The sequence below is a fragment of the Populus nigra genome, chromosome 10 (assembly GCF_951802175.1).
Source record: "Populus nigra chromosome 10, ddPopNigr1.1, whole genome shotgun sequence".
NCBI classification, from domain to species: Eukaryota; Viridiplantae; Streptophyta; class Magnoliopsida; order Malpighiales; family Salicaceae; genus Populus; species Populus nigra.
In genome coordinates this window covers 16586237-16598807 of record NC_084861.1, presented here as the reverse complement: position 1 = coordinate 16598807, position 12571 = coordinate 16586237, and the positions used below count along the sequence as shown (strand labels likewise).

Below are 12571 nucleotides of genomic sequence, written 5' to 3'. Positions count from 1 at the left end.
TTCAGTTCGTATGTTTCTTTTTCTTCTTTTCGAGCCTTGTGAGCTAGCCTGCTGCTCCTGTCTTTTTCCGTCTTCTGCTTTGGTTTTTTTTCTTTTTCTTTGTAATTTACTTCCAAGATATTTGAATACCAAAAGATAAAAGAAAAGAAGTTGGAAGAGAAGGTGACAAGAGAAATCAAAATCTTGAAATCATTAAGGTGATAAAGTCACCAACTGGTAATGTGTATATATAGTGATAGAGTAGTTAAAATCTGGCTAACTCTTATCATCTTGAGCAGGAGAGTGGGAGGTTAGGGGAAGATGAGACGCGCAAGTTTTTTCAATATATTATTTATGCTGCGGAACACTGCCATTGGAAGAAGCTTGCTCGCAGAGACCTTAAGCTTGAGAACTTATTATTGGGCTAGTCTAAAACCAAGGTAAAAATAGCTGATTTTGGGTTGAGAAACGTATTGCCTGATGACCATCTTTTTGAGGCTATGTTGCCCCTGAGGTTTTATCTGGGAAGCCATATGCTGGGCCTCCAGCAGATGTATGGAGTTGTGGTGTTGTATTGCATGCTATGCTCTACGATTGCCTACCTATGGATAATAATGAAGGCAATGACAGTACTGATCTCATCCAGGGGGTGGGATGCACACTCTTCCTGGTCATGTATCAGATGATGCAAAAGATCTGATTACAAGAATTCAATCTCTGAATAATGGGGATGGGGTTTGGATTTGTCATCAAAACTCGCTCTTTTTTTTATTATTTTTATGGATGGTCTGTTAAAAACCAACACGTTTTTAATAATCAAAGATTCATCTTTATGTTACTTGTAATGGATTTTTCAGGCTAATTCGTTACTGGAGAATCGACCGTGTTTCCAATTGCCATGGCTATAGAAAAGCAAAGTTGCAAGGAACTACATGCTGAATGCGGCTTCTATCTGGCTAACGCATTCAAATTAATCAATGATCTTGTGTGGGGTAAGAAGAATAATGAGCACATCTTCTTTTTGTCCATGGCTCATAATAAATAGGATTTAATTACAGGAAGAACTCCTTGGTAATATGTCTTCGTATATGCAAGTTTTCAGTTAGTCTGAGCCTCTTACCGTATTAATCCCTTGGTTTTTTGTTATTAGAAGCCATTGCTGTCTGATCCAGTATCAATTGCAGGAAGCTGTTGGCAAAGGTCAACTGCATTCTTGTTTATTAATAGAATCAGTGTACTAAAAATCAATAAAAGACCCCGTAAGCCTTGTCTCCACCAGCAAACGAAGCGGCTTAGATTGTATGTACACTCAACAGTTTCCTCGCACAAGGGACAAGGGACATCGGACTTTCTTCAAAAAGAGAGAGGCTGCCACCAAAACATTATGAACTTGTTGATCATGTACTGCATGTATGTACATTGCTTGCAGCCTTAAGTGAAAGTGAAGATGATTTGCAAAATAGAGGGATTGGTTTCAGAGTGGAAATGAAGATCCATATGAAGAATTAGAATCAATTTCTGATGTCTGATCGTAATATTTTGTTTTAAAGAGTTGGTTGGGTGTTTTTATATATATACCATCAAAATCTAATAAGATTTTGAACTAAGAAAAAAAAAAACAAATGTACTTAGTTCAAAATATAATCTTATTAGATTTTGATGGGAGGTAATTTTTTAAAATTGCTTGAAAAAATAATCTGATTTTGATAGGTGTGTGTAAAAAGCTAATCCAATACACCTTTAACCGCTAAAAATAAAATGATAACCAACCAACAAAAGGCAGACCCAATGGTCAATTAGTGAGCGACAACATTTTACGACAGAGACACGGGAGAGAAACACCTTATCGTCTCCCTCCTCTCTCGTCTGACGTCTCTCTTCCCTTGTTCATTAACTAACTAACTACTGACATACACACACATTCAAAAGAATATAAATTAATTAATTATAAACAGGACACAAGAAAAACTGAAAAAGCCCACCATATCAGACCACCAGTCGAGCCGGTTCCCTAATGGCGATAGCGGCGGCGGCGGCAGCCACAATGATCACAAGTAGCAGTAAGTTTTTGAGGTTCGGAGTTCAATGCTCTGATAATTCTAGCCCAAGGCGTGGTTTTGGTTCCAAATCTGACACCAACACCAACAACAAAGTAAGCATCCCATGCTTTTCTTTTCAATTCACTCACTTTGGTCACACTCGCAATTTAATTAATTATTCTCTTTGTCTTCCTTCCTTCCTTGCCTCCTTTCTAAACAAAAGAAAGTGCGCAGCAGCAGCTCAAGGGAGGAAAAGGGTATGGCGTTACAACAAAGGTGAGGTTTCCTATCCCATCCCATCCCACCCAACCCAAGTTAACTACTTGTTGATTTCTTTTCTGTTTCTATCCATACCTTTCTTACTGTCTCTTATCATTGCTGCTTCTGTTTTTGTTGCAGAAAATCAACTACTAAACAATCTGGTGCCTCGTTACCTTCTCGTTTGTGAATTATTATTACCATCTTGTTTTCTCATCTCTTCTTGCTTTTTTTTCACAAGTAAACTTCTTCAGCTATGTAAATTCTAATGTCCCTTTGTCTATCAACTCAGCTGCTATGCTAATTGCTGTAATTGAGATTGCAAGGTCTAATCATTGTTTTTTTATAACATCCCTCCTTTTTAATTACTGCTGTACAGCACTAGTGTTGGAATTAAAGCCTGATTTTTTTCTTATTTGATAACTAAATAAGCACCTCTTACCCATATTAATCAGTCAAAAGCTGAATGGGGACTATCAGATTACTTCCATGTTAGAGCACCAACATTTTATTTTGATTTCCCACCTTTTCTCCGTGAAAAAAAAAATGTTGCCCCATTCTGCTTCGAAAATTTTGTTCAATCTAGTAGAAAATGCTCTTCTAATAATACCCTTCAGCTAATATGTGTGTTCCTTGTAGAGGCACCTGGTTTAAGTTCTCGTTTTGATAGAAAGTCTAGCAGGAATTCTGCAGACACTGATTTTGAGCAACGGCTGCAAGCAGTTAGAAGGTGATCAATTCGTAATCTTTCACATTATTAGAAAGAATGCATGCTTTTTATAATTGCTTCTCATCAAAGTACTTAAAATATTCACCTCAACTGGCATTATAGTCACTCGGTGATTGTTCAGAATACTATTACTCTGTCCATTATGTAAATTACTTTGTATTAAAAAAAAAATCTTCATATCGATCACTACATATATTCAAAAAGTTTTCAAGGTTTTCCTCTCTCTTTTCTTTTTCCATTCAATATCACAGTAGAATAATTAATTGCCAAGCCTCTCTCTTTCTTTTTATCATTTTTGCAGTTCTTTTGCTGAGGATCATTCATTCTGTAACTAATCAGGTCAGCACTTGAACAGAAAAAGACAGAAGTAATTAAAGAGTTTGGACCCATTGACTATGATGCACCAGTTAAAACTGAAAACAAGACAATTGGACTTGGAACTAAGGTACTACTCCTACAATGTGCATTTCCATTTTGAAATCATATGCAGCAATCTTCTTCAGTTATGCTGACATGACTGATTTCTACTCTGGAAATGAATAGATTGGAGTAGGAGTAGCTGTTCTGGTCTTTGGCTTGGTTTTTGCTCTTGGAGACTTTCTTCCTTCAGGAAGGTATGTTATGGTGCCTTTGAGTTTTTCTTGCTCTGTTACTTTTTTGTCAGATCAGTTGTTCTTTGCTTTATACATTCCTGCATAGCTGCTTGATTTGTGACTGACCTCTCCGCCATACCAAAAAAATAGAAGAGAAAATGGAAGAGAGTCTACTTTGTTTGGATTTTGGTAGAGTTTAGCCCTTAAATTTCATGAAAGGAGATTCACATCCTTTTTGCTTGTGTTTTTTTTATGAATTTTATCTCTTCAGCCAGGATAAGTTGTTTCTCTGTTCTTTTCTAAAGCCTGAAGCAGTGATGCCAATTAGTGCACCAGCTTCCTTGATGATCTCATAATTTGTGGATAGTCATAACTATGATTAATTCTTGTTAGAAGTCAAAATTGAATGAATATGGATTGAATGGCCTGATACAAATAAAAGCAGAAGGTTGAACGGTCCAATTAAAACATTCTGTAGTTGAAGGACCTTTTTCAGAATTAGGTACCAGCTGAGAGACCACCATTTCAAGCAACCCTACAATATATCTGTATTTTCATTTTTGGAGGACTTGCCTCATGTTAATCTGAACTGTTACATTTCAGTGATGGTCCAACAGAAGAAGCTACAGTGGTCAATAAAAAGCTATCAGAAGAAGAGCAGAATACTCTTCGGGTAATTTTCTTGAAGATGGCTATGTGTTTGTACGTGCAATTTTTTTACTAGGATGTATTTGCAGGTTTTCATAACCCTCTCCTGACCTATGTGATATGTCACATGCATCACTGTTTCTTCATCACCCTGTAAAGCTTAATTATCTGTCCATCCTTTTCTTGTTGAAAAGAGTATTGACTTATGTTCAGATTATCTTCTACTGGGACGCAAGTTTCCCTTCAACTTTACAGTGAATCCCTGTCAACCCTCTGATGGATTTCGTCTGATAAGTTGCATGATAGTTTACATATAGTAGAACAAGTTCGTCACTCCTTGTACTGTCTTTTGTGTTGCAGGCTAGGTTGAAACAATATGAATTGACACTCAGCACTGCCCCTAAGGATTCAATTGCACTTGAAGTGAGTCAAGGAACATGATATACATATACAAATACATATAGTTAAGCATTATTCTTACTAATGTTGATTTATAATTGTGCTCTTGATGTTTAGCTTTATTTTTTCACTTCTAATTTATGGTTGTGCTCAAAATACTTAAATATTATGATCCATATCTGTTTAGCTTTGACACCATGTTAAACAAATCCCCTTCCCCATTTGTGGTTATGACTAAATCAGCTTAGTGTTTGGTTTGTGAAGAATTGAAATTTATCTCCACAAGGAAGATTAAATATTTTAATGGCACCCATTTCTCAATAACTTCATCAACTGCGTGTTTTTTCTTTTTCAAAAATGTTTGAATTTATTCAAGAAGGCTTGCAGGGAGCTGCAGTAACATTGGTTGAATTAGGAGAATATACTCGGGCTGCCTCTCTGCTTCAGGACTTGGCAAAGGTTTATCCTACTGTATATCACAAGTATGCCATGTATGATGGCATTATACGTGCCTAATACTGTATTGCAAGTTTATTTATCCAAATTAAATCTTAAATAATCTGCAGGAGAAACCAGGCGATCCTGATGTTTTTCGTTTGCTTGGAGAAATTAAATATGAACTCAAAGATTATGATGGGAGTGCTGCTGCATATAGGATTTCTGCAGCGGTCAGTTTTCCCTGATTTTTCATTTATTACCTATTGTTGTTGATGAAACATTGTGAACACTGGGTTTGCCGGACTCGGTTTGAATAGGGTAGAAGAGTCCATTTTTACTCTCATCAAATGGCAGAATATGAGCGCAGTGTAAATTCTAAATAAAATTACTTAATGTTTTATGTTGTTCTTCATTTAGCTGCATGTGTTAGCATAACTATGCACCATTGGCAGAGTGCTTCCTTTCACAAATTGAACAGATCCATTCATTTTCTTTCTGTCCTGTACTTGTTCCCATTCTCAGAAGTATTCCCATAAAGAATAAAAGAAAAGGAGGTTCTCACTTTTTGCCCTCCAGATGCTTAAAGCTTAGACCTGTCTATGTCATGTGGATGCAAAGTGGTATTGTATAGGACTCTAGAAGATTGGTGTAGAAGTGTAGGCATAAATATTATTTATATTTCTTGGTTGATGTTTATCGTTATTCCCATATGCTCAATGGTGCTATCTGCTCTTAAAAAACAGGTATCAAAAAATGTTGATTTTGAAGTTCTGCGTGGTCACGCTAATGCATTGCTTGCTGCTAAGAAACCAGATGAGGTATGTCATATGTCATCAGGCTTGCCGATTGAGATTAGAATGATATCTTTATTCATCATTATTTGAAAATGTTTTGTACCCAGAGTATGTGCTCATTTACATAGTTAGTTTCCACATGCTATATAGTATTTCGAATTTGGCTGCTGATATGGATTTGGCTGAAAATGAAAATTGGATCTTCTTTTTTTCATTTATATATGCACATATATAGGAATACATGGATTTCTGGTTAGAAAAATATATCTTTCCGCAATAAAAATGTTTTAACTTACAAACTCTTTTTCTGTCATTCATGAAGGCTGTTCAAGTCCTCTTGGCTTCTCGTGCTAAGCTAAATTCTGGAAAATCAAGCAGTGTTGATATTAATGTCGACGGGAATGGTATGGAAATTGAATCACAGGAGGTGGACCCTATTCAAGTAAGTTTTTTTCGCAGTAGCAGATCAAAGATCCTATTGAGGATGGTTGTCCTTGTAGATTGAGTAGCATCTATACATGCCTCTTCTTCTTGTATTAACCATGTTCATGCATAAATGATGAACTCTCCTACTTCAGTTACAAAGTAAAAATCTCAGAAACTGAGTTTTGATTTTTTAGATGGTCTTCATGCTTCAAGTTTATGTTAGGAGCTGTATGACTGCACTTTGTAAAATTATCTGTGTGTTTGTGTTTGTGCGCTTTTGGGCTGTTCATCTCATGGGTAGCTGAAATAAAATAAAAATAAATGCATCTGGTACAGAGTGAGCTTATGAAAAGGGAAGGGAAAGCGATGGCCAAAATTATAAGTAAAGGAAAACAAACAAAATGAAAATTTGAGGTAATATAAAGAACGCTGGAAAACATTTTAACATGTGAAGCTGGAAATGTTAGGCAATGACTGAATTTACTGAATTCTGAAAAGACTTTGAAGTATGCTTACTGATGTGGTAAATTTGTTTCATGTTTTTCTCCTTTTCTTGATGTGAATTCTCATTGGTTCTCTGTACCCTGATCTGAGTATCATTTTTCAAATTGTTTTCTTTGCTGTATTTTTTCTTTGGTTTTTAATGAAATGCACTTTCAGGTTGACTTGCTTCTTGGGAAGGCTTATTCAGATTGGGGACATGTAAGTGATGCCGTGTCAGTTTATGATCAGCTTATTTCTAGTCACCCTGATGACTTCCGTGGTTACCTGGCAAAGGTTAGATTCCCTTCTGTTCCCTAAAATTGGGTGTTGAGTACTTGAGGGGTTTTTTGGCTGTTTGTAACTGATGATCATGATTATGTATTACCAGTAAACACTGGAAAATGTCCCAGAGAAAAAAGCTGCAGATTCTCTTGGTGTCTTCATCTTCTTGTGAGTGACGGTGACCAATCATTGCATATAATTTTTGTTTTTCTGATCTATCTGCAGGGAATTATATTAAAAGAAAACGGAAATGTTGGAGATGCAGAGAGGATGTTTATCCAGGTGAGTATATGAGCATATGACCATCTAATTGCATGGCTTCAGATGAACATATTTAAATGCACATCGGCTCAATTTCTCCCACACACTGTTCATGCGGGCATATGCATTGAATGGTGCACGTGGGTTCAGAGAGCCTCATGAGACATGTACAGCTGCTCTTGAGCCGAGGTGGCATGCTTCATGCCACCCATGGAAAAATGTATATAGGTTCCAAAACATTTACGAGTGATTCACTGGCTTTGAGTAAACATGTGTCCCTACACTCTATGTTACAAAAAACTGTTTTGGAACAGAAACAAAAAGCGAGTTGGTTTAGAGGCATGGATTTGTTTTGTATTTATTAAGTTTCGAGTGCCATCTTTATATCTATATAATAGCATTAGAAAAACCCGTTAGAAGAGTCCATTCACCATGGCTTTAACTTAATTTACTACACAATAAAAACCAACACTTGTAAACTCTGAGTGTGGAGTTTTTGTTTCCAATATGAGATAGACATTTTTATTCATTTACAAACTACTCCAGCACCCTATACTTTTATCCAACTTCTTACAAAGATAATATGCCAGTCTGTCTGAACTAGCACCGATCTTTTGTGAATGAAACAGCATAACATCTGTCTTTGGTTTGAGGTTGTTCAACAGCTACCTCTAAAGTTAATTGAATTTTCATGTAACGTTGTAATCAGGGTTTCTTAAGTTCCATCTTTCTATTGCTTATTTCCAATGGTTATGTACAGGCACGATTTTTTGCACCAGAGAAGGCCAAGGCGCTCGTAGATCGTTATGCAAGAAAATGAACAGTTAATTGTTTATTTGCATGTTCCAAGCCTGAGCATTCTCAACGGGGCCAGACGCATCTGGTGTATACAGCATGATAATCAAGACTCCAGTTTTTCGAAGGATACACACAGCATGATAAGTCGAACTTGACTGGCCTCTATTTAACTCCGCTGCTGCCTGTTTGGACTGTATATAGTAGTCAAGGGTGTTCTGAAACCTGAAGGAGAGAGGGGGAGTGCATGTGCTTCCTTTATACTCATTATTATTATTTAAAGGTGTAAATCTCGGACAATGTGCTTTCAGGCTGAAGCCTAAAGCATATGAGAGAGACATCATAAGCTGCTAAATGCTCAGAAACCAACAAGGAGAAGGATGCAATTTGAACAGTCGTTTTTATAATTAGAACAGTGCAAAATGGACCGCATCCTGTAGTGATTATTTAGTATGATCCATAGTATAAAATATCCTTAATGACTTTATATTATTGAATGATAAATAATATCCCATTAATTAAATCAAGACCTTAGTAATTCCGAAACAAAATCCAATCGCTAGCTCTTATATAAGACACTTGATGACAAGAGAATTATCTATTTTCTTGTAAATCTCACTGATTAATTAATACATGAAATAATAAAAGTAACTAATGCCTTACTGCTTCTTAATGTGTACAATGTGCAGGTATTATAGTTGAAAAACATTTCTGGTGCTATGATGTTAATGAGAATATTAGCCAGTTTCTGGTAGTTACATAATTAATTAAATTATTTCCCAACGAGTTATTAGTAATTATTTTGAGTCAATTAATTTTCAGCCAAGATGGATCGTACTTAATTAATTTGGAGAGAAGATCATGGAGTCAAATCCAGGTTAATTTGTCTCTGTTCGTTGTCTCCTCCGATCGAACATTTCATGGTAATTTTCAATAAAATTAATTAAACAAAGACAATTGGATTCAAAAGAGCAGAGGAGAGTAATTGAGTTGCTTATCATGATGTATGGCAGAAAGCCTTATCAGTTAAATAATCCTAATCTCTCTTTATCAAGATCGATCGATTTTTTTTTTTTTTTTTTGGGGGGGGGGGGGGGGATAAAAGATAAGAGAGGTAAGAGAAAGGAGAGATTTTAATTACTTAATTACAATTTAAGCATTATCAATTACATAACAAAAGGAGAAAAAAAAAGGAAACGAAGCTAATGTAAATGTGTATATATTACAAAGACTCTAAATGTTGTGGTATAAATAATGTGCATCTATACAATATTCACCTTTTCATATTTTACCATAAATTTATTGTTTAAAATTTTTATTTTTTATTTTGATTTTCAAACTTTTATTCTTCATGATTATATCTTTTTTGGATACAATTAAAGAACAATAGAATCAAATTTATTGATTAAGAACAAAATTGCAAGATGAAGGCTAAAGTAGAAAAAAAGCTATAAATGAGTTATGTTTTCAAAGTTATCGCAAAAAAAAAAATTATTAATGATAATTCTTCAATCCCTCAATAGTTTCTCAATTTATTTTTTATATAAAAATTTATTTATTTTTATTTTTTAGTTTCTAGTTTGAAAAAAAAAAAGGATACTAGATTCAAGCATTAACACTAATTTCAGCCACTAAAATAATTAATTATGATAAAATGTTTTATTTGAGGTCTGGCCTGCCTTTCTCCTTTTCTTTTTCTTTTTTCCCTTTGATTTGTGGCTTTAAAAATTAAGATATAATAATAATATGTATCAAGAAAAACAATTTACATTTTATCAAAGTCAACCTCATGATCCTTCGTCTTAAAAAAACGAAATACTAGCTTAGATAGCTATATTAATTTGATATATCCTCTCTAGCTAATTAATCAAAGCGTAGATGTTATTGATCATGCATGTACACATTTGAGGATGGTGATCAGAAGGTGTTAGCTCACGATCTGGTGAGTAACAGCCAATCATCTCCTTGGTCGATCGTCGACTACTCTGCATTAACTAGCAAACCCTAACTAAATCATGCAAAATTAAGGTAAACATCTTTTTTTTGTCTCTTAAACCACCTTTAAGATCTTCTCAAAGACAGGAACTTCACATGGTATCTTCAAGACTCCCTCTTGTTGAAACCCAAACTCCTCTTCGGCCTCTCGCAACAGTATTCCAAAAGCTTGGTGACCCAAGTACTCCGTGGGGATGATATACCTCTTCAACTCCTTGCCAACGCAAATAGCAAGGTACCCTTTGGGGACAACATCATTTGATGCAGCTGCTGCTGCTGATGAAGAATCTGTGAAGGAGAGTGTTCTCTTTATGAACTTGATGCTCTTGCTGGCATTGCTGCTGATGCTAGTGTTGTGGTTGTTCTTTGGTGCATTTGCTGCCCTTTTCCATTTCTTGAGGATTTGCTGAAGCCGAACAATGTCGCTGATCTTGCTACAGTTTTTTGGATGATCCATGACAAAATAACTTTATTTGCTTCTGCTTGCTTGAGGGAATATGTGCTCACAGCTGTGGTGGGATTTAAAGAAGTTATAGATGCTTGGTGTAATGATTTTGCACAGTATTTAATTAAATATATATATATATATAACGACTAATATATTTAATTAAAAAAGCGAGAAATGAAAGAAGAGCATAAGATTTAACTAAGAAGGTGCTGCATGGGGGATCATCGAGGGTGTCAGGCTCCTCGATAGATGGTCCTCCCAGTATGATGATCAGGCAGCAGCTAGAAAGCAGAATATATATATATATATATATATATATATATATATATATATATATATATATATATATATATATAGCTGTGAGCAAGCGACGGACGGTAATTGCAGGAGGCAAGTGAAGTGAATGGGGTCGATGTTATACGTGCAGCAAATAATGCAAGTTAAGGGCGGTTTCTGCTCAGAACTGCTGCAAGCAAGCCAGAGACCAACAAATAACTCCTTTTCGACCTTGTAATTGTAACTGATCAGAGAAGTCCCCACGCATGCATGCAGTCCAGAAGATCTCCATGGGCCATTCCCAATCATGCATTGCGCGCGTCGTGTTGCAAATTAATAATAATATATTGCCTCATAAATCCATGCATGCATGATTGCATCTGGTCCTACCATTTTCTGTACCTGCATGTGTGGGGATCATAATATAATATCCATTTCACGGATCAGGTGAGGATTTAATTTTACCCCAAGCTAAGAGGATAAAATAATAATACTATTATTATTAATATTACTAGCAGTAATTAAGAGCAGAGCCAGTAACATATATTTTATGGTCGGGAGAGGCCAATGGGTAAGTTTTCAAAGAGGAGCTAGGGCTTGCATGATATATACTAGCTACATCGATCAATATTGGACCGTGTGTATATTTTTCCATGATCCATAAGACAAGAGAAGGGGTCACATGCCAAATCATGGTCATTAATTGTCATTATATACTTACATATTGAAGAAGATTCACATCATTAATAAATCTTAAAATCGATAAAAACAACTAAAGTTAGTTTTTAGGGATTTTTTAATGAATTAACTTGTTCATAATTGCAAAAAAAAAAAAAAGGGGGAAAGATGTAGAGATATGATCAGAGGAGGATGAGATCAGGAGAGGAGAGATTAATATTGTAGGATTAATTTCTATAGTGAAAGTGCAGGGCTTCACTCGTGATCGATGTTGCAAATCCTTCAATAAGATTATTAATTCTCCTTTAATTTCCACCATCGATCTATTGCATATATATATGCATGTGGTGTGTCTGCATGCAGCAGCAGCAAGTTACACTACTTGAATTATTATTATTAGATCTCAATCTAACAAAAAAACAAAAGTAAATATTCCAATTGTTTAGTATTTAACCAATCCCTTTTCACCGGAGGCGGCGGCTATGGAAATTTACAGGTCTTGTTGAGACAGCCGACCCTGATTTATTGGTTGGTGTGGAAACATGTAGGGAAGGGTTAGAGTATGGAGCTTAAGGATCTTCTGCAACTTAAACGTAATCCATCTTATCTGACCCAATTGATTGATCCAGGTGAATTTACATGTCAACAAGTCAATTAGGTTTATCCGAATACAATATTGTTTTTTTTTTAATGAAACTATGTCAAGGGAAAGGGAAGAAAAAGAAGAAGAAGAAGAAACAAAATTATGAAACTATGTCCAAAACAAAATTGAAACAAAATTATTTTAGAAAAAAAAATTAAAAATTATTTTAGTTAATCCATTCGGATATCATTTTAATTTAATCAGGTTAATCAGATGATAAATTTAATTGGATCAACTTCCATCTATTTCAAAAACAAACTTGGTTGAGATCAATTAGTGAAAGTTAAGATTAATAACTAAGACAAAATCATGCATTTGGTCAGATGCTTCATGTTATTACTGTATACAGCTGCATCAAATGTAACGAACAAAATCTAATATGAAAGGAGTTGCCATCATATTCAAA

The 12571-nt window shown here is 35.3% G+C and overlaps 2 protein-coding genes across 3 annotated transcripts; one reads left to right on the top strand and one right to left on the bottom strand.

Annotated features, from left to right (window-relative positions):
• The first annotated feature begins 1756 nt into the window (after positions 1-1756).
• Positions 1757-8532, top strand: LOC133705419 (uncharacterized). 2 transcript variants are annotated; one of them, XM_062130605.1, is made up of 15 exons: positions 1758-2131; positions 2242-2294; positions 2418-2440; positions 2916-3006; positions 3346-3451; positions 3550-3620; positions 4203-4272; positions 4608-4670; positions 5034-5105; positions 5213-5314; positions 5828-5902; positions 6201-6320; positions 6965-7081; positions 7295-7351; positions 8091-8532. In XM_062130605.1, exons 1-15 carry the CDS (start codon positions 1994-1996, stop codon positions 8148-8150), a joined length of 1218 nt encoding a protein of 405 aa, XP_061986589.1. In that variant the 5' UTR covers positions 1758-1993; the 3' UTR covers positions 8151-8532. The 2 variants fall into 2 exon arrangements, with proteins under 2 accessions (XP_061986590.1, XP_061986589.1); XM_062130606.1 differs by lacking the exon at positions 2418-2440 and having other exon boundaries at positions 1757-2131; positions 2242-2275.
• Positions 8533-9927: 1395 nt separating this feature from the next.
• Positions 9928-10641, bottom strand: LOC133705420 (auxin-induced protein 6B-like). Its single transcript, XM_062130607.1, has one exon. The coding sequence runs from the start codon at positions 10575-10577 to the stop codon at positions 10176-10178; it is 402 nt and encodes a 133-aa protein (XP_061986591.1). The 5' UTR covers positions 10578-10641; the 3' UTR covers positions 9928-10175.
• Positions 10642-12571: the final 1930 nt, after the last annotated feature.